At 37.5% G+C, this 23166-nt stretch overlaps 1 protein-coding gene across 5 annotated transcripts in view; it reads right to left on the reverse strand.

Moving 5' to 3' along the window:
• Positions 1-23166, reverse strand: part of mctp1a (multiple C2 domains, transmembrane 1a) — a 934223-nt gene that overhangs the window by 799861 nt on the left and 111196 nt on the right. The window contains exon 1 of one of the 5 annotated variants that reach the window (XM_039759358.1): positions 10361-10470. The exons of the other annotated variants lie outside the window; for them this stretch is intronic. Coding sequence (XP_039615292.1) covers positions 10361-10441 — 81 coding nt within the window. The 5' untranslated portion in view covers positions 10442-10470. Of the gene's footprint in view, positions 1-10360; positions 10471-23166 lie in introns of those variants that run through there. 5 annotated transcript variants of the gene reach the window in all.

Raw genomic sequence — 23166 nt, forward strand, 5'->3', positions numbered from 1 at the left:
AGGCTGATGAAATAAGGTGGTGTTTTTCTAAACATGAATATTACCTCAAAAGATGTTAAAAGTTAAGATCAACAGTATGATTGTTTGCATTTTTCTAACTGTAGCACAAATCTGTTAAGAAGTTAATTCTGGGTAACCCAGCATATCGGAGATAGAGACTGAACTGGCATCCATTGCATTTAAAGCCCAGTACCTTGCAGTGCATGATTTTAACTTTTTTTAATCTTGTTAAATTGAAAAGGCTTAAATGTAGATGGGGATTCATCTGGAAAGTAAAGAGGACTGAGTGCATAACACAGACATGTTGTACAAAAAGGGGCAGAGCAGGCTCTTCGTTCTGTGTCTCAGGTCTTTTAAAGTTGCTGTTGATCCATGTGGCCATCATAATGGGTGAGCACACCCCAGGCAATGACCGTAATTTCTAAGAGTTGTTGTGGAATGAATGTTTTAGGATTCTTGTATGTAGTGGTGCAGGGCGATGAAATAGCTAGCGAACTGGCCTATGCAATGGTTACTAACACTGCTTATGGTTTCGGGTGTCTCACTAGCATGCTTTTGGGGACACCACCACTTGTGTCCCTTTTCTTCTTTTTCTTTTCTTGTTTCTACAGCACACATTTCAAAAGACCCTTTAAGTGCCACTTTTGCACCCTCCCTCTTTAGCTTCACTTTTCATTTCTAGCTTTTGAATTTTTTCTCCATCTCTACTTTTGATCACCACTCTACCACTCGCTAACTTTTTATTCCCCAAAGTTGGTTTAGTTATTATGAGTTTTTCAATAAATTTTCTATCTATCTATTTACTAGAGGATATTCAGTCATTCATTATCAAGCCCTCATAATCTAGTTCAGAGTTGCAGGGGCCCCAGCTTATATGGCCAGCATCAGACAGGAATCAACTGCAAATGGAGAGCCAGTCCATTACAGGACATACCAGTTGTCACACACACGGGAATAGGAGATAACTTCAGGGCTTATCAAATGGTGCTTACACCCAGAGTTATTGCTTACTGCCTCACTTCTTCTCCTAACTTCAGAAGGTCAATGGCATGAGGACTCCTGATGTCACTTCCAGTTCCGGTGACTTTGAACACCCTGGGGGCAATTCTAAATAGGATGTCACCTGCATAACTCCTCAGTCATGAGTTGGATTCAAGTCTGAAAATATGTCACCAGACAGCACTGGCTCTTATTTTGTCAACCTTGTTTTTTTTTAAACCTTTTTAAATTTATACATATGATATATATAATGATTATAGGCAGCAGGGTGGCGCTGCTGCCTCAAAGTTAGGAGACCCGGGTTCACTTCCCGCATGTTCTCCCCGTGTCTGCGTGGGTTTCCGCTGGGCGCTCCGGTTTCCTCCCACAGTCCAAAGACATGCTGGTTAGGTGGATTGGCGATTCTAAATTGGCCCTAGTGTGTGTTTGTGTGTGTCCTGCGGTGGGTTGGCACCCTGCCTGGGATTTGGTTCGTGCCCTGTGTTGACTGGGATTGGCTCCAGCAGACCCCCGTGACTCTGTTCAGATTCAGCGGGTTGGAAAATGGATGGATGGATGGATAATGATTATATATGATGTTTAACATTTGCTACCCCAGTCATTCATTCTTTGTGCACCCTTTTATATTCATGTAGTAAATGAATTAACAAGTTACCCTATATACTCGCGGATAAGTTCTACCACGGAAAAGTCAGGACTTGATTTTACCGTATAATTTCTGGTATTTTATAATGTCGGTCATATAAGTCGAATGCGGAAAACACATGCTTTTGGTCCAAGAGATTATGATATGCTAACGCCCACCTGACAGAGTAACCACAGAGCACACTGCCTTTTTGTTTCTATGTATTGTGCCTATGTGACCACACGGTAATACCCAAACTATTCCGAAGTGACGTTTGCACTGATTTGTGCTTTTTGTATCTCACACCCTCATACACCTTTATCGTAAGAGCATCGCTTATTTACGATGGATGTTCGATCAGAAGAAAATATGATGCTGGTTTTAAATTAAACGTTTTTGAGGTAGCAAAAGAAATTGGTAACTGCGCTGCTGCTGCAACCAAATTCGAATGCGAGATTGGAGGAGGCAAGAAGATGTTAAAAAAATAAATTAAGTGTCACAGTTTTGAATGGCCATATAAGTCAGGGTCTGATTCTATGATCGATTTTTTTGGGTTTCAAGACCTGACTTATACGTGAGTATATACGGTAAATAATTTAATATGTACCATATCCAGAGTATATGCAATGCTACAATAACTACCAATAGTAACTACTATAGTTAGTATAATCTTAGTCTGCAATACATAAAGAGTTCTATGTGACAAAAAACACTACAGAGTTCCTTATCAAGCACTTACATTTCAAAGCCTAACAATCTCAACCTGCTTAATCCAATTCAGGGTTGCAAGAAGCTGCAGTTTATCACAGCAGCACTGGGCATGATACAGGAAAGACAGCCCGCGATAGAACGCCAGTCCACTGCAGGTCTCTTACACACACACTCTCCCAGACTGAGTTCTTTTAGATTAGCATATTAACCTAAACAGCATGTCTTTTTGGACAAGGCAGGAAAAACTAAGTAAAAAAAGCACAATCAGGTGGACAATTTGAACTCAAGAGACTTAATCTGATGTAAGACGCAGCAGTATTAACCACTGCGCCACTCTTTGTAATGTGTAGATATCCAAAAATATACTACTTATTTGATTTCATTTCTGCCAGTCTGTGAAAACTTGTTTTGTTTAGCATGTCACAGTGGTGCTAAGAAAACTCATATTAATTTTCCTGTTTAGATTTTCAAGAAAGAAGATCTGTGCTGGCTTGGAAGAGTTATGTAATCTACAAAGATATAAAGTCTTGCATTCAGTTCTAATCGAAAAGTCTGATTAACACCTCCCGATTACATCTAAATAAGGGACACATTCAGTGCAGAACATTTTGTATATCCTAATGTATCTTCTAAGACTCAGTGGAAAAATGATGCTCTATGTTATCTGAAATTGGACAAAGATCAAATTTTCTTAATGAGAACCTGTTCAGATTTTTTTTCAGAATCTGGCAAGAATTCTTTAATGTAATTGCACAAGTAAGCATGCCAGGCATGTGCTCAGCCTTTTCATTTCATTTGCTGTTTTATTGTATACGAAGAACTACTTTAAATGAGGCTTGTCTTGACGGGTAGAGGATGAGTGGCGAGTTTTATGTATTGTCATTAAAACATATTATTATATTTATGTTTTTTTTTTGATTGCATTGTCTTTTGTTATTGTGCCTTGTTATTTTAATAAAATAAAGCACAAAAATGTAAGTAAAGAAAAGAAACCTCAGGTTATTCTCCTTATTCACTTCTGAAAAAAAAAAAAAAAAGAATGGCCCCTCCTTGACAGAGTTATGTAATCTACACATATAAAGTTTTACTGTAAAGTCTAATAGGAAAGTCCCTTATTTTACTTTTGATTAAACTTTCCTGAATATATCTAAATAAGGAAGAATGTAACTGCAGAACATGTTCTATAATAAAGTAGAAATCATAACTGCACTCACTGCAATGAGCAGAACAATTTTATAAAACAGGCTTGGTGCTAAAAATAAGTTAGGTCAGTTGACATTAAAAACTCTCTCAAAATCAAGAAAACTGCTCATTTTCCTTACAAATAGACACTTTTTCCAGGGTTATAAATAAGGACAATCCAAGACAGACAGCCCATTAATTTTTTTCTCGACTAATAAGAGGGTGTCTTTTTGACGCAGGACTACCCGCTGCCATTCTAGAGTGCCATGATGATAGACATAACAAGAAAAGTGAAAGCCATTAAACTATTCACACAAGGGTGAGGATGACTCTTGGAGTGGAAGTAAATCAAGCAAAAAAAAATCTTATGTTACTCTGACGGTGCCTGTGAAGATGTCCTGTTACTGTTACTGTCCGCTCTCCGCTGCCTCTTCCTTGGATAGCATGTTCTCCCGCAAAAGAAGATATGCTAACATTACCTCCTGCTTTACAATAGAGCCCCTGTTTTTTTAATCACTCGTAGGCCAATGTCACATTACACAACTTCTAGTTGGAAGGGATTTCAAACTTGACAACTGCTGTTGCTGATTTCATTGTCAATTTACGTGACTAGATACCACAATGTACATCAGATTAGATGAATATGTAATGACTTTGCAGCACAGTTTCACATTTTCAAAGTATAATGAGCTTGCCTCTTTTGCTGACAGCAAATATCATGCTGTCGGATGGAGATGGTTCCATGCAAATGGTTCACTTGCAATTTTGTCCCTTTTGTCGGTTTTTCCATTCTATTGTGGTACATAAAACACAAGACATCAGACAGATAAAGCCTGCCCACTGTTTGTAACGTCCCAAACACCTGTGTTCCTTATTCTTTGTTACTACATTATATCCATTGAACATCAGGGTGAGTAGTCATTGGCTGTTAGTTTTCATTCCTCCAGAGCCCCCACGCTACAACTTAAGACACCCTGTTGGATTTTGTCAGGGTAAGTAGCGGACTCATTGGACTGAGTTGCTGGGTTTGTCACACTACATAACTGACCTTCATGGGAATGCGCCAAGACTGCCTTCTACTCAGTAAGATTGTGTAAATGAAGACCATGAGTGGAATTCACTAGAAAGGTTGGTTAATGTGGAAAACCTTTATATAACATTTTAGTCTTGACTGCCTTTTGTCTAACTGCTTTAAGTAGGATGAGTTAATTCAAGCATGCAGTCCCTCAAGGTCAAGTATCATGTATCTCTCTATGTAACCTAATACATGATGATCTAATATGACATACATGGTCCTATTTATATCAGACTAACATGTTATCAGTTATATGCTAAACATTCTCTTGTATATTCATATTCTATAAAATCTTTGTCTAACAAAGGATTGTCAGCACAATCATTATTGCAATGCAGGTGACATACCTTGTATGGTGTGCTCCAGAGGTGTCTTTGTTATATATATATATTGTCAGGGATGCCAGGGGCAACGACCCGGCCGGGACGCCGTGAGGGACCGGAAGAGGGTCAAAGCCCACTCTGGATCACGTGGGGGCCGCCTTCCTGGTTGCTCTGGGGGCCACGGGTACAGGGCATGGAAGCTCTACCCTGTAGGGGCCCGTGGTCACCGCCAGGAGGCGCCCCAATGCCTTGGGGACCTGTTACCTCAGCACTTCCGCCACACCAGGAAGTGCTGGGGGGAAGATTTAGGACGGCACCCGGAGAGCTGCCGGGAGGACAGCCGGCACTTCTGCCACACTGTGGCGTGGTCAAGGGAGGAATGCCGGGAACACCTGGGGCTCATCCGGGGACTGCATAAAAGGGGCCGTCTCTATTCATTCAGCGCTGGAGTCGGGAGGCAGAAGGACGAAGCACAGGAGAGGTGTGGAGGCGGCCCGAAGAAAGGCATTTGTGGCCAGGACTGAGAGTGTTTGGGGTTTTGTGCACTAATGGACTGGGTCTGAGTGACCATATCTGTAAATAGTTTGTGTAAATAAAACGTGTGGTGGTGAAAAACAACATGTCCGCCTGTCTGTGTCCGGGTTGGCTCCACAATGTATATACTGAAGTAGAACCGGGATCAAGATTTAATTTTTCTCTATCACATGGCCTTTAATATAGTCAACTGACAGACATAAGGTGATTATGATTGCACTTTCAACTGGCACAGGCAAACGCTGCTCAGTTGTAAACTTTTCAGAAAACATGTTTTCACTTTGTAATTATGGGTTATCAAATGTATATTGATGGGCAAAAATGGAAAATTGATCAATTTAAAATTGTACTTTTTGAATCAATTGTTTGAGTATAGAGTATTGTTTGATATATATATATATATACTGTATATAAATGTACTTTCTGTATATAAAAAGATTAGTGAAATTGTACAATGTTTCCATGTGATGTTTTCATGCAATGCACATTTTTTGCAAAACCGTACATCATATAGTATACATCTATATATAATTTTTTCAGCTTCATTAGCAGAATACAATAAAAATACAAAAAAAACAATGTCAATACAACCAATCTAGCACACATACATCAAACAAAATATTTTATATACATCCACTTTGCTAATAACAGCAGTAGATGGATTTTAGCAGTTGACAAATAAAGCCTATGTAATGCCACGCAAATTGTAAAACTGCATAAATATTCAACTGCCAACAACATCATTACTGCTGATCATGCAGGAGATATCATACTCCTTCCATGTATTAAGTCAGATACTGGCAATATTTCAGCAAGTAGATTATTATTTATCTTACATAGATGACAAATTCCAATAGTTTTGCTATAACTATAAATAAATCTCAGGGCCAGTGTTTTGACCATGTTGGAATATACCTGTGGACCAAAAGCGACTTAAATGAGCTATCGAGGCGGGGTTGGGCTGCTATAGGTCGCCACGGGGGCACACCCCCTTAGTTATATTATATTATATTATGTATAGTATGTACAGTATGTGGTTGACTATCAAGTCTAAATTGATTGAGAAGACATTCCATTCAAGTCAGGGTTTTGTGATTGGTTCTCCATAGCCTTTCTATTGGATATAAGTTTCCATACCTTAACGTAACTTTTTGCTCTTACTTAAACAATACACCAAAACATACATGTATTCTTAACATTTGGGCAGCTGATCACTCAAATGTGGCTGACTGGGCTGGCCACAATGAAGTAGTCCCACAGTTACTGCCTAAAGCTCAGCGCTTGTGGAGGATGATGGTAGAAGAAAAAAAATCAATAAAGAAAGTGGCCTGTTTACTTTCCTCAGCTTTCAGCAAGGTGGTTCTTCAGGCTAGAAACATATTTGATTCAAATGATTATTTAAACAGGTCTTAGCTATTGAAGACCTCAGAAATGTCTGGGGAAAGAAAATGATACTAAACAGTGTGGCATCAATGGAAATACAAGCCGGAGGTCTGCCACAGTCTATTGACCTTCGCCGCACGGATAATTGAAGTGCAATCTATACAAGTAAACAGATCATTGTAGTATCCACAGGAGCCGGCCCCTGAGGACAAGTGAACTACATTAGAAGGGGATGAGCACCGATCACAAACAAATCATTGTTGCAATGGAATAAATCTGGCTAAGCATTCATATTAATTACTCTGCTTAACTGCTCGGGCAAAGTGATGTACTGTAAATTAGGTCTGTTAACTTAAAAGCTTGTGTATCTGAAAAATCGATTACTCTCTAAATATAGGACATTACTTTAATCAAAACATGAATCTCAGGCAAAAAGGATGACAAAATTATTTAATTAAGAATTATATAGCTTGCATATACAGATCACATTTTGTCATAGCCATGCAAGTTTTAAATAACTTATTCATGAATTAATTACTTTTAATGAATAATAAAAACATACAGCAGGGAGTCTTGCACACCCAAAAGAGCAGGACATTAGCAGTCAACCCCATTTCATTTCCCTATCCCACCACTTTTTTCCATTTATTTCGCTAATTGAATAGATGGCTGTGCTTTATCACAGACAGCCAGACAAAGAAAGTAACTGAACAGTATAAAGTAACAGGAAAGGATATAAATAAGAAATGGGGATCCATTCCTTTGTGAATGTTGGAATGCTACTTCCATATTAAAGGTTACATATTTTACTAATAACCAGTATGTCTTGATTTTGTCCAGTTCTGTTACTATTCACTCAACCATTCCGTGAGACACAAGCTGTTTGGCAAATTGATTTTAATTCTGTCTTGACAATGAGGAACTACAATGATATGGAAAGGAATGTTGCATCTTTTCACACAAAAAAAATAACAAAAGATTGAACTTTAGGCATTGTGTCCATCACTGAATTCAATTATACAAGATGCTTTCTTTTATTCAGAAGTGTTACACGTGTTAAAAATGTACCCATTCTTTACGAGTATTGTCTGTGGTTTGCTGATTGCTCAAAATTGGCTGAATAGTCTTCAATGATCTGCAATACAATTTTCACATAAAAGAGCTATTAAAATACCTCACCAGAGCTTGCTTTTTTTAAACACGATGTGAAGTAAAAGTCATACCTTGATAATTTGCCTTTTTAATTATCTAAAATGTCTTTTGAAAAGAGTGACGCATTAAGACACATTTTCATGACAATAGAGATTAGTGGACTGCTTCACACCATGCATATGAAGATATCATTTCTATATCTAGCATTACGATTCTCCTGTGCAATTATAACCTCAAATGCTACACATCAAAAATAGATTTACAGAGCAGTAAACTGATAATATGAAGATTTAAAGACTGCACTGAAATCTAGCTAAACATACAGTATACAGTATGATTAATTTGAGTCAAAACTCAGAGCTGCGCATTATGGCTAAGCCCCTTATTTGGGGGATTATCAACACAAGTGCTCTACCCCTGTACCTTTTTTTATTTGTTTGAGTCTTCTACATTTTGTTCTCCTAGCAGCCTGATTAAATCATCACTCCATTAAAATACATCTGTCACATGTAACTTATTCAATTCTGAATGAACAGTGTAAGTGTGACCATACTGTAGATGCCACCTTCATGGGTGACCTGAAGCTCAAACAACCCCACCGTTTCTAACATAAAAACATTAAAATATACCACACGGCCTAAATGTATTAATTGTGTTTTACTGTTACTTGACTTTTAAAAAAGCTTTGTTTCTTTAAAGTTGAAACAGCCTTCCAACTTGACTCCCTGGAAGGACAACACCTTTCTGTTAATATTATCTCCGGTTCTTCTGTACTGGGCTCTATTCAACGCGCTATTCAGTTGTGCTTAGGTAAGTTATTATGGACGCGTGTCTGTAAAATACGCACCCTCAAAAAATTTTAAGTGTTGTGACTGTGTGTGTGCCCTGTGAAGGACTGTCCATCAATTCAGAGCTGGTTCCTGCTTTATACACCTATGATTGCAGGGATAGGGATATTAACCAAAAATCAATAGATAGAGCGATTTATCTGAAATGTCAACTAGAAGTCAATAGTATGTAGGGTCTATTCAAGCAACAACGTTAAACTAAAACTAGAGTGGATGCTAGAACATCACATGGTGCACACATTCACATCTATAGAGAGTCCCCTGTCACCCTAACAGCACATATTTGTACAGTAAGAGAAGGCCGAAAGGGCCAGAGGACACTAACACAGGCATCTAGTCAACATGCAATTTTCACAAAGATGAAACTCCAACTACAAAGTACAATCAAGATGTACCTCCATGACATGCCACATCAGCAGTTTGGATATAAAGCTCACTTATAATATTAGGACATTTTGGAGAGAAAGGATAAAAATATAGGTGAGAAGTGAGAAGGTACAGTGCTATGGTCATAGTAGAGAAGTGCAGCAGACCGTACTCGCTAAACATTTTGCCAAGTGAGGTCTTGTTTTATCTTTTGTTTTCCTTTGTACTTTATGTCCTCTCATTATTATTTTAAATTACAAACATATAATTTTTTAGACTTGTGAGTTTTTATCATTATCCCAGGTATTGATGCATACTTTTTGTTATATATATATATATATATATATATATATATATATATATATATATATATATATATATAAACAAAATATATGTCAGTAGGTTGGTCTGTGTATATTGAAGCATGTCTGATGTAAAAGTGACTGCAGCGTAAGTCCACATGGCTTAAACTGAGTTTCGGAATGTCAATTCACTGTGGACCCTGGCTTAAGAGAACTGGACAAAGGATAAGCTTTAGCAGATAGGAGAATACGATAAGCACCTTTGATTTAGTGTTTTGACTTTAGCCATCTTGACCAATCTTTGCAAATGCCATCAAAATGCTCTCATTGCTCAATTTACATTTTTTCTTTCAATCACATTTTTCAGATGGATGTATACATGAGACAGAGAACGCGAAGGGTTTTATGGACGTTTTATTCTCTCCCTCTTACGCTGAAGTTGTTTTCGGGATTGTGTCAAGTCAGCTCTGAAATTGTGATAACACTTCAAAATACACAACAATAACTTTGCACAGTTCCTAGGCTCAACCTATTTAGAAATAAAACTATATAGTTGATACTATCTTACAGTCTTGAAATGATTTAAATTAAAGAGAAAACTCCTCAAGTAAAAGCCAAGAGTACTGACCAGCATTTAAAAATAACACATCATTAGCATTCGTATAATCACAACGCATACACCAAAGAATTCTTTCTGATGATCATAAGAACTGTAAAACCAAAGCTTTAAGGAGCTAGCAATTTATGTTTCCACAATCCTGCAGATGCACACTACTTATAGTTATACAGCAATATTTTACAAAAAAAAGTTACTTTTCTTTTCCTTAAGTTCGAAGTCACATAACATTCAACTTTCTTACCCTTTTATGTACAGGATACAGCAACTCTCCATATGCAATCGACCAATTTGCACATTTTCGTACAGATTTAAAATGAGACATTTTATGAAACCACCTCCCATAGCACAAGAATGAAGGCTGCTCCTAACCCATTAACTGAACAGAAATGTTTTCGATGCATGCTGTCTATTAACCACAGGAAGTTTCGCTTACCCACATCCCCCATCCAATTTCTCAACCGTCACCAGAAGACAAATGTTGCCTTGATAAACCTGTAATTTCAATAAGTGATGTAGATGCCTCTTTCTTTTTTTATAATCCTCTTAGACAAGAAACACTAGCAAAAAATAAAAATTGATGGACAGAGCACATCATTAAAACTCAGGATTTGTTTAAAGAACAACATAATATATATATATATATATATATATATATATATATATATATATATATATATATATAATCTATTTAAGTGGTTCAATAGTGAATTCCTACTGAAGTTAGAAAATGATGTTATGTTATATATAACATATAACTGGGAAAAAATAAATATATAACAGTAGTAGCATGGTGGTGCAGTGGTTAGCAGTGTTACCTGACAGCTTAAGGCATTCATATTTGAATTATAGTCCTGTTACTCTCTTTGTTTTCTTTGCATCTTCTGATATACTGTACATTAAGCTGACAGGTACAGGTAAAAAGCCCTAAATTGATAATGCCTCACAGCCCCATTAAAACAGCTTTGAAACCCAGGCTAGCAATGGTCTGAAAGGGACATTCTCCATGTGTTCACGTGTTTTCTGCAGTTAATCTCTTCTCCCTTCACATGCTAGACGTACTGTTCTGTTAATTACATTTGAGCCAATGTGCACTTGACAGTGCCCTGTGAAGTACATGACATCCTGTTTTCCACATGGTTCTGGTAGGATACTGCACAGAGTGCACAGGACAGCAGCAGCTGATTATTAATTGGAATCTGAAGATGAAAGGCAAAGGCAAAGATGAAGCCAAGACACAGACGTGAGATAAAAGCCAATGAGGCCTATGGCCTACTTTGAATCTAAAGCTAAGTGAAACTAGGAATTAAATAATTTAAAATATCCACAAACTTGGACAAACCAGGAAGTCCAAGGGGCTGACCATTATACCTTTTGACCTGTGATGTGACCCCTGATGTCCCCCTGAACAATCACATAGCAACTGACATATTTTCATATTTTATGACTTTCCAGCTTTCATTTATATGCATTCAGTTCCGAACAAACAAATATGGTTGCTCTCTGTACTTGATCAATCAGTGAGCCTAAAACCATAAAGTGAGCAGCAGATAGGCCAGAATTACAATCAGACAGGCTGGTAAGCCAGCAGGAATGTTACTCAGCAGTGTGATCTGAAATGCTTCAGTGGCCGTGCTATTTTACCTGCTAGTTCTACAACAGAATCCATTCAAGAAAGGCCTAGTGGACTGGATGTCCACTGATCAGAGACATTGCTCCTTTTCTTTTGGTTTACCACTGGAGTCACTGCATGGCTGCATACTCTTAGGGCTAGCTGGTCACATCCCTTCTTCCTTTTAAAGAGCTGGTAGGAGTCATGAGATGATTGCCGGTTGGAAAGAAAGTTGTCTATTTTTAACATATATTTTTTCAAAGCTATATAGATCTAAACACTACCTTTACACATATCATAAATTTACTGCAGCTATTACAGACTGGAATCAAATGTATGGTTTTATTCTAAAATAGTAGGAATAAGAGCAGCTCACTTCTCAAAATGGACTTTTCCAGGGTCGAACCTGTGAAGTTTTGATTATCAATCAACAGTTGATATAGTTGCACCACCGAAATGGTCGTAGCAAATGCGTGTCAATGTCGCACCCTAACGCGGGTTCTTTTCCTGCAGTTATATTCTTAAAAAGAAGTGCATTTGTTCTGTTATATTTGTACCTTTTGTGAAAGTGTTTATTTGATATTTGGAATTCAGGCTTCACACATTACACACTTCATGTCTACATTTTATCAATTATTACTAAAACATGAAAAACGTTTCTGTTTTAACGATATATTTACATAGATCGTTGTAGACACGGAACACACATGAAATGCATGTGTTCCAAATAATGATATAGTATTTATAAAAGGTGTCATTTTGCTTGACTTCTCACTCTATACAACTCTAAGCAACTGACACGCAGGTAAACAGACTTGTGCTAAGAAAACTGCGCGGCGGTGGGGGGATGTGATAGTAGGCTGCTGGCTGCTTGCTGCTTATCGACACATTTACAGGACAAAAGACGCTGATGGAGAGGTGCGAAGCGATTTAAGGTGGAACGGATATATGAGTTTTTTCGTGGCTCTGGTAATTCTAGTGTTGATTGATTTTTTATTCATGTTTTTGAATTTTTGTTTAGTAGAGCTCATTGTTACGGATATTCTGAACTTACTAGGAAGCACTGCTATGATATATTGTTGTGATGTGGAGTTCCAGACATGGCAGGGACCTTCAAAAACTTCCAAACAAGGCAGGTCACCCAGAAATCTACCTGCAGGCTACAGCCTGAGCAGGCCTCAAAACAGGAAACTGGCTTAAAGTCAAAAAGACTGTGAATCCCAATATATAAAAAAATACCTTAGAAGGGAAAGTAAACTGTGAAAATTTTGGCTTGTAAAGAAAATACCAAATGATATTATTTATAAATTGAGATTCACCAAAATAGAGGAAATAACAAAAATGTTCAAAATAGCAAGAAGGATTTGCCCTTTAAAGGCAATCCAAGGCAAATAAGTTCCAAAATATCTGTATTCAAAAAAACAAAGACAGAGCAATAATAATCAGAAAAAGGTATTAAATCTACACATAGAAGCAATCCATATATAAAATATACAACTGCAAGCTACTGTACCTTTCCAGTGTCACGCATGTGCGCATAGGGAACAGTTTAAGGGCTCTGGTGACAGTAATACTTCACCACTCCAGGTGTTGGCATTTTTTTCCAGCCTTTGAAGACCAGAAGATTGATGGCTTTCCCACCTCTGAAGTCACCTTTGGCGTCCATCCCCCTGGACCCATCTCTTCTTGCCAGAAAACCTCAGAGCCAGAAGAACCACCGTCTTTGGCAGTCGAAACCAGACTCCCATCTGGAAAGACACCTCATAACATTCTTATCTGCCTTTTTTTTTTCTTTTTGAGATTGTAATTACTGTACATGAGGTTTGCCTACAGGTACCCCAGCACTTTTTACTGTTTCTGCTTGTTTATTACACTAGTTATAAATAATGTATAGTGATAATTCATCTTATTCCCTATGAGGAGAGCTCTTATTACAAAACAAAGATTGCTTAAACACAAATCTCCAAAGATGTTGATCAGTTTAATGTGAGGATCAAAAGTAATTATTTCAAAATTCCTTTAGAACCATGCCACCATTACTGTATAAATACTACAGCACACAAATGAAGAATATTTTAACAATTTTATACAAATGGAAAGGTGTTCATTCCACTTTAACTGCATTAATGTAAAGCTTCAGGAAAAAGTTACTCCTGAACAGCAGACAGTAAATGAACAAAGAGCACAGAGGAACAAAAATGTCCAAAGGATGTGCATAAATATCCAAGTACATATATACATACAGTAGTTGTTAAAAAAATGATTATGCAAAATAATATTCCTTGAAAAGTGTGCAATGGCATATTTATGGCTTGATGTCAAAATATCAGGACTTACTCTAAACTTGTTTACAGTTCAATGGCCCTCTGCTGAGTCTTTTCCTGCAGGCTAATTATCAAGCCAGAGGGAGTACCCAGGGGCAGTGACATCAAGGTGACCCCGCCTCCTGGGGCTCCACCCACAAAGAAAAAGGTTTATGGAGGCATATATAAAATTACATATTTACAAAGTACATATTTAGAAACAATACAAAAACATAACAAAAAAATAACAATGAAACAATGAATAATGATAAGCCAGGGAGAAAATGCTGGCTATCATGCACACATATCCACAATGATTTCTAGCATTGTCTGCTTCCACAGTACACAGTAGAGTGACTGCTCTGCCATGACAGAAAATAGGAAAATCTTCATTAAGAAAAAAAAAAAAACCCACGAGATGAGAGATAAATGAAGTCAAAAACAAGCAAAGAGTCAAAAGCCAAAAAGACCGCAAATCATAAACCAAAAATGGCAAAAATGATTCTGTTTTCTGTTTAATATTTTATGGATTTATTTAGCATTTATTTCATGTTATTTTCATCTTTTTGAAATGTTGAAATGTTTATTTTGTGCTAAAGCCAATCATTAACATTTTAAAGCATTTAACATCTTTATCACAATGCCATTTTGAACTTAGCTTTTGTACAGTAGTTTGCCTAATTGCTATATAAGACAAATGAAGGTTGCAGTCTGTGAGTCTGCTGTATAGATGGTATAAAAGTCAGAAGTTATGCACTTCCTGATTATCAAATATTGGCCAAAAAACCTAAAAACTTTGAGAGAATCTTCATTGGTTCAGAATATTAAATGATTTTTTATTTAGTCATTTCACTGGAACCACAGATAAGAAAGATTCACAGTTTTGTGGTTTGCTTATTTTGTGACTTACAGTACACAGTACTGGATACTGAAGGACTGGAAAAACATGACTTGGTCTTATGAATCCTAGTTCCTACAGGTCTAACCAGGACGGAAAACTTTGATTTGATTTTTCAATTCTCAATAACGTGAGATCATTGTGGTTGTGTTATAGTAAGCTGTTAACAATGGGCCAATGAATACAGGTGGAGCAGTAGTAGTGATTGAAAGCTGCAGGATATCTCAGTATCACTGTCAGTTTGGTGACTCCTTCATGGTGGGAAAATGCTCAACAGTACAATGCTTAATGCCACCATGCTTATATCAGTGAATTCATCTTAATGCAGTGACATCCTCAAATACCAACTCTCAATTCAATCCAGTGGATCCTCTGTAGGAGATGGAAATGTACAACAGATCAATGCACTAATGAACAAGTTTTATGACATGTTAGAGTCAACACAGAGTGAACTTTTAGCATTCATCTGAATTTGGGCTCTTGTGAGGAGAAATGGGACACCAGCTTGCTATTAGAAAGCTTCTCCTAATAAAGTGGTCACTCACACTTTTAAATGGCATAGTTACAAAGATGTCAACTAATGTTATTCAGGAAGATTTTGAAATAAACCATAAAAGCTGCACCGCTATTTGTATAGCAAACTGACACATGGTAAAATTATACTCCATCCTGCTCTGCAAAAAGGGAAGGTAAATCAAAACTATGGTCTGTCGTGTGGAAGAAAAATAGTTGTGTGCAGTCTTGCTTTCCAGGCTTCTCACATATTATCACCCTAATGCTAGAGTGTTGCAAGTTTATAAATCGTATAAATAAAAAGTTAATAAACATACTAAACTGCACTTAGTTTTGCTTTTGGTATTATGTGTAAAGAACAGAATAAATACTAAACACATGTGATGTACCTCTTATTGCAAAAGCTTTGAAGATTATGGAAGCTACATTAAAACAAAAAAAAGGCAAATTGATGCATGCCATTGATCCACTTTTTTATTCTTCTATCGAAGTAGGCTTGGATCTGCAGTTCTGATTCTTTACCTTTCTCTTTCAGTCACTAATAACTATTCTATTGTCAAACAGAGCTAGTACAGGTTTAGGGTTGAGGGGTCCTCTTCCTTTGTCCACATCATTATTGGTAATTTATTAATCTCACAGTTCCAAAGATTATGTTTGACTTTGCTTCTTCTTTCATTTTTTAAATTGCAAAATAGAAATTTGGGTCTAGTTGCTCTCATGTGAGAACTGTGTAAACACACATTAAAATGTAACTTCGAAAAAATCAAATGAGTCCATGTTGGTAGGCAAGAAGAGTGTTACCTATGCTTGCATGTCACAAGTTAACCTACAGCTAGATTTATGAACGTAAGCTTAGCTTAATATCACAGGCAAAACAGGTAGTTAGATCCATAATATGAGCATTAAAAGATATTTGTGTCTTGAAGAATTGGATACAGAACATAAAAATTCATTTACGAAAAAGAAACTTATGTTCTGAAAATGTTTCCACGTAGAAGAATTAAAGCAAAACAACCAGACAACAACTAGAGGGAGACACAGCAGGTTGGGCTAAGACAGGGTCAAATCAAAAGGCCATGGGCCTCCCCAACTAGAACCAACACATTGAAATAAATGTGTATTATTCTATATTTGTATTTACAGGACATCCAATACAATCTAATAACTTCATTATATTAGTTGCTAGCTACTAGGTAGTGAATACTACATAATACACACAACAATAATTTGGTTTCTAAGACTCATTTGAATTCATTTTATAACAGCTCCTATGACCTTCAGGCACCGGTTCCAGGATCCAAGTATAAGGTAAGTGGAAAGACAAAGTACACAAATGTAAGAAAATGTACCACTTCACTTTCAGTAGATGACAGATTTTCCCTCTTTTGTAACTGGGTGCTCACTACTTAAAATGAGATAGCATAGCGAAGCACATTTGCTGAGATTTGTTTGTGACTAAAACCAACCAAGCCCACCTGGACACGCTGCAGTAACCCAACAGATGAACAGTGCCATTTACTTATCACTGCTTTAAATATAAACCAACATATGCATATGTTAATGAAACCCATTGCCCGAGATCATAGGTCAGACAGAAGACACAAGTCAAAGTAAAATTGCGAGTAGCTCTTCCTCTTTCAGCTCTCGTTGACAGTGATAGAGACAACTCAGATGAAAGTTTGGGATTGCTTACGTCTGTCTGTGGCTCAAGAAAAAGGACAGAAGTTTTTTCTCAGACAGTAGACTTAGCTTGTGGTCATTAAAAGAAATGCAAGAGAAGTGGATTACTCAAAAGATGTTAAGAAATGGAGGTTGTTCTTAAAGGATTCCAGCTAAAAACAGTAAATTTGGACTTGATTTGCTCAATGAATATATACCAAGTGTGTGAGAATTTAAAAAAAGACTACTGTATATTGAATGCTTGTTCTTAGCTTCTTCTGCATGTTTCTTTTTTTATGCCAGAAGCACTGAAAAAAATAGCTTACCTTGGAACCCTGGATATTTACTTCAAAACACAAGATTATTGTAATACACCTGAAATCAAACATTTTTTGTTTTGTTTATATGACAACATTAAAAAATTATACAAATTTAACAGCTGTATGGTCATTCTAGTTTGCCAATCTGCTTCCACATATTTACAACTTATGTTTTCTCATGAAGTCTCTCCAGGATTTGTTTTCTGGCACTTGATCATAGACTGAGTGGTCTTCTATTTGGTTACTTTTGAATTTTACGTCTTTGCTTTGAAAAGTGCTTTTTGATTGTGTGTTCTGTGAGCGGCACTTCATACACAGATGCAAGATGTACTTGTGTATAGTGAAAGATACACAACTCTTTACTTGAATTTACTACAAGCCAGTTAAATGACTTGTTCAGAGTCACAGAGGGAGTCAGGGGCAGGTCAAGAGACAACAGCTTTGTGGTTTAAAGTTATGTTCCTTAGCTATTATGTCAGACTGTAACACAGGATGATTGAGAGAATGATGGAAGTCTCTTGTGCATGTTAACTCTAAATTTTAAAAGTTAAACTGATGTAGTGAGGAATAAGCCTGCAAGCAGTATATAAAGTGGTATGGGATGGGGCCACAAAAGGTCTCAAGAACATAGAAGAAAAATACAGTAGTAATACTAATTGAGATTTCCATGAACATGCCATGGTTTGGGTGCTGTCATTGGCTGGTATGCGTGAAGTGTGCATGAAAGTGTCACTGCCATGGATAACATTCTGCCTTCCAAAGAAGGCAGGAACCTCTTCATTTAACAACTACAGACCAGTCACTCTTATATCCCACATCATGAAAACCTTTAAGAGACTGCGTCTGGACTAATGAGTCCTCTTGTGAAAGACCACTTGGACACACTGCAGGTTGCCTATTGAACAAAGATTGGACTGGAAGATGCACTTATCTGTCCGCTCCACAAGGCTTATTCACATCTGGACAAAGCTGGCAGCAGTAAGAGGATTATGTTCTTTGATTTCTCTAGTGCCTTCAGTATCTTCCAATCATCTCTGTTAAGAGACAAACTCAGAGATATGTAGGTGGATGAGCCTATGGTGTCCTGAATGATGGTCTATCTGAGGGGCAGACTGCAGTTTGTAAAGCTCAAGGACAGTGTTTCTGATATGGATGTGAGCAACACTGGAGCACCACGAGGAACAGTCCCGTCTGCTTTTCTCTTCATTCTGTACAGCTGACATTATAAATATAACACCAGGTTAAGTCACTTGCAGAAATTCACAGATGATTCTGCACTAATGAACTGAATTGATAAGGGAAATGAGACACAGTATGGGACTCAGGTAAAGAACTTTGTTTCTTGGTCCAGAACGAACTGTGTAGAACTTAACATCAGTAAAACCAAGGAACTGATAATTGACTTTTGCCATACTAAACAGCTTCTACGTCTGGTCACTATTCACGGAGTGAATGTGAAGGGATACATTGCTACAAGTGCTTTTGAGGTTCAAAATCAAACACAAACTGGACTGGTCTAGTAACACAACAGAAATGCAAAAGAAAGGTCAGAGCAGTCTGTTTTTTCTAAGGAAACTATGATCCTTTAATGTGGGTAGTGACATCCTTTACATGTTGTTAAAGTTTGTGGTGGCCAATGCTTTTGGCATGCTTAGCTGGTAATATCACTTTAAGAGGGGCCCACCGAATTAACAAGCTAAATAAGAAGACAGGCTCAGATATGGGCCATTTGTATAATATGTAAATGCCGGTATTAAAGTATAAGCACTGTATCAGTTGATTAGCCATGCCTTTGTGTTCAGCAAGTAGATGCTCCATTAGTCTGTCCTGCTTCTAGCTTCAATTCAGTAAAGTGGTTTGAGTCAGATTGTTGAGAACATGGAGCAACAGTTTTTTGACCATTTTAGTTGTATATAATTACACATGATTACAGTAAAGGAAATAGCATCTTTGAAAATATGTAAGTCCAACTATAATAAGTTTATTATGTTCTTCAATTTACCTATGTTTTGTAATAATGTTCTTTAAATCATATGGAAGAAGTTACGAGTAGTTTAAAGCATCAGAATCTTCTGTCCTGCTCAAAGTGGCACTCAAAAGGGAGTCGGTTCTATAATCACACTCTGGACCCCCTGGAGGTCGTCGCAAAGGAGAGAATAAAAACAAAACTGAGTGCCATAATAAACAATGCTGCACATCCACTTCTGACGCACTAACAACTGAGTACTTTCAGCCAATGACTTATTCAGCAAATGTGTGTCAAGAAAAACTATTGGGGCTCCTTCATACCTACAGAAATATGCCTTGTTTGTTCAAATTTCATATTTATTTGTTATTGAGCTTCTGCTAAAAGTTACAAATCCCCCTGGAGGACAAATTAAGTTCTATCTGTTTATCTATGATGCTAAGAGAAGGGGGATATGCAGCAGCAAGAGCCTTATATGGTGAGAAGTGCTACCTGTATAGAAACAGTTAATCCTCCTCGGCAGGACCTCCCTATTCCTTTTGGGATCCTAAGTGGTATACCATAAAAGATTGACACCACAGTATTTATGTAGTAGGCTGACTTGTGGGTGCTATGTTGGGGCTATAGTGCTGAAATACTGTCCTATCTGGGTTGAGGGGACTTCATTGGCCATGTAGCTGCTTGAGGTTGCTTAGCTCATTTATGCCAGAACATTTCCATGCCCAAAACTAGCCGCTGTCGGTGTTGCATGACACTTATCTAAGAGGAATAGTAAGGTCAAGGAAGGAACATCAGGGATACAATAACCTCCAGATTGACAGAAGGTCCTTCTAGGAAGTATAATGGGACCTTGCTGTCCCTCTCAGAAAACAGACAGCATGGGTGTAGCCATTAAAATCTTTAAGGCATTCAGAATACTGACAGGTTGGTGTCACCAGGCTCTATCTTGTTGTCCCTTTAATAAATTAGAGCCACCCTGACCTCATATCAGATTCAGGGGCTGAAAGTAACTCTGTAAAGGTGTTTGAAGCTGTCAGAAACTTTTTAAGAGAAGAGTTAATAGGAGGTAGGGATATGCTTGGGGCATTTACATGAGGGTAAGTCAGTGAACTACCACAACACCAGGCTTATGTCAGAAAGCCCAGGTGTCCATTATGTATGTTCGTTATTTTGTACTGTATTTTGCATCCATTCTTGCTAGGATTTTTGGTAATTCAGACTCCTGTGCATCAGTATTAGTTGAGAGGATGCTATGAGTGCACCTATAAAAAATTTAATGTGAATAAAAAGAGGATGCATGAAATGATATGTTTCCAGAATTTGGTAAAATGGCTCAGTTCACTTGTTAAATTTATCATTTAATCATTATTATATTTCTATTCATCCTCAATAAAGACTGTATTTACCACACACTTAATTGTCTCAAAACTTTTATAGGAAATGCTCTTATCTTAAATCAAGTGGATAAAAACACATTACGATGAAGCAAGTATCTAAAACTGTAGTAAAAAAAATACCAAGTTTAATTATTGTTATATAATGAAACATCTTACTTGATTGTCTCTTCACAATTGGGTCAGTGATATAAAACCAAAAAAAAAATACACAAATATGCACGAAGAATACAACATGTATAAAAATAAAAACTCTGGGTGTTCATAAGAAAGGCAGTGCTTTACTTCATGAGGTAGAAGTACATAACAAATAAAAATAGCTGAATCAAATGTTTGAAATACTAAAAATGTGTGCCTCAGTTTAGTTGTTTAAAGTCTAAACATTCAAGATTGTAATAAAACCAAAAATAACATCACGCTCATAACACTGACTTTGAAATAGTCTAACCTGCTTATGTTAGCAATTTGTCATTTTTAACCATTTGGGAGAGGCCTTTAAGAGGGCTAGGACCACTAGTAAAGAATCAAATATCAAATATATTATAATGTTCATGAGCAGCAGCTTCAGAATAGTATAAGATGACAATCCGCATGCCTACTCTACCGATCCAAATTTTTTTTTTAAAGTTTTGTGACAAGGAGTAAATTTTACCCCTCATAATCCATTAGGGGGTAAGTCCCTCTGATCATTTTTGCTCCAGACAACTATTGGTTTACTTTTTATCATAAGGGTGTCATTTCCTACACAACATATGATGTAAATATTGCCTAAAAATGAGGGGTTTTCAGGTCTAGAGGGCCAAAAATAAGGGCTGAAGCTCCAAGATGCTCATCAACTTGGACATCTAGATGAGCTGAATGGTATATCATGTGGAGAGTGAGGGGGTTACCTTGTACTGGTGATTCGCTTGCCCACCTCCGGGTTTGGTATACCGGATAAACCAGGGGTCCCCAACTCCGGTCCTGGGGGCCTCCAGGACTGGAGTTGGGGACCCCTCGGATAAACAATTTAAAGAGATTGTTATTTTCATGGGAATTGATACATATGTATTATTTTAACTTTTACTTTTAAACTTTTGCAAAAACAATATTTATCCTTTATTTCCTGCCACGGGCCTTTGTAAATGGGGGGCTGAACGCACGCTAAAGAGATGCGGTCGGCTCAGCTACTGTCTTGCTACTGGCTAGCTGTGTGTTCTGCTGGTCGCGCATTGTGTCAATCATTTAAGACTGTACTGTACAGCAGCTGTCCTGTTGCCACTTCGCGTCTCCGCTAGCGTTCTGAAGGGCGGGGTGGAACGGGGGGTCTGGGGGCTGAATACACGCTAAGGAGATGTGCTAGGATCATATGCTGGCTTGCTGCAGCTGCTGCTGGTGAGCTGCGTGTTCTGCTTGTTGTTGTTTTAAGAGCTGTCACAGCATTCCAACAACTGCTAGGTTAGATGTCTGTGAACTTGTTTTAAATTGTTTGCAAGTACAGTGTGACATGCAAAAGTCCCCGTCTCACAGGTTTTGCTTCCTAAGGTTGTAATGTCTAGTCTTGCGTGTCGTCAAAGTGTCTCTCCGAGATGCCTTTGCTCAAACCCCCGGAGACACGCTACGCTCCTGCCACTTCGCGTCTCTCCCGCTCGCGTTGTGAAGGGGGGGAGCTGAACACACACTAAGGAGAAGCAGACGGATCAGCTACAGGCTTTGTGCTGCTTCTGCCGAGCTGTGTGTTCTGCTTGTCGTGCTGCACGTCTATCATTGAAAAGCCTACACAGCAGCTATCCTTCTGTCTCACTGCCTTGTCTCACGTAACATTAAAGTGTGTCTTGCTGGACGTATATATATATATATATATAAATATATATATATATATATAAATATATATATATATATATATATATATATATATATATTGCATAGATGAAAAGTAACCATCACAAGTAACCATCACAAACCAAAGTTTGAAAACTGAACTATAAGACCCTATTGTAAATGCCCACGAACAAAAACAAATGAACAAATGCCTCCTTTGCAAAATTATATTTTTCTGGATTTCTTTATACCAATCTACAGTCCCTCTGTCTCCTTTTATGTAAATCAAAGGATAAGCATCATTGTTATGATTAGTACCCATTGTTAATTTTTTGCAGCTTTTCCTGGATGGATTTTGAATAAATATGAATCCAAATAGAGATTTTGAACTTCAAAGAATCTAAAAATATGATTTTGTCATTATATAGTGAAATGAAAAAGTAGAAAAAAATGTACCACAAAGCCATATTTGCTTGTTGTTTGGATTGATTATTTTAGCTATCGCAGAACCACCCAGGTGCAGGTCAGATCCTTGCTCCCTCTTCATTTTTGGGAGCCTTTTAAACCAGACACTGTCAATAGTCA

The sequence above is a fragment of the Polypterus senegalus genome, chromosome 7 (assembly GCF_016835505.1).
Source record: "Polypterus senegalus isolate Bchr_013 chromosome 7, ASM1683550v1, whole genome shotgun sequence".
Classification (NCBI taxonomy): Eukaryota; Metazoa; Chordata; class Cladistia; order Polypteriformes; family Polypteridae; genus Polypterus; species Polypterus senegalus.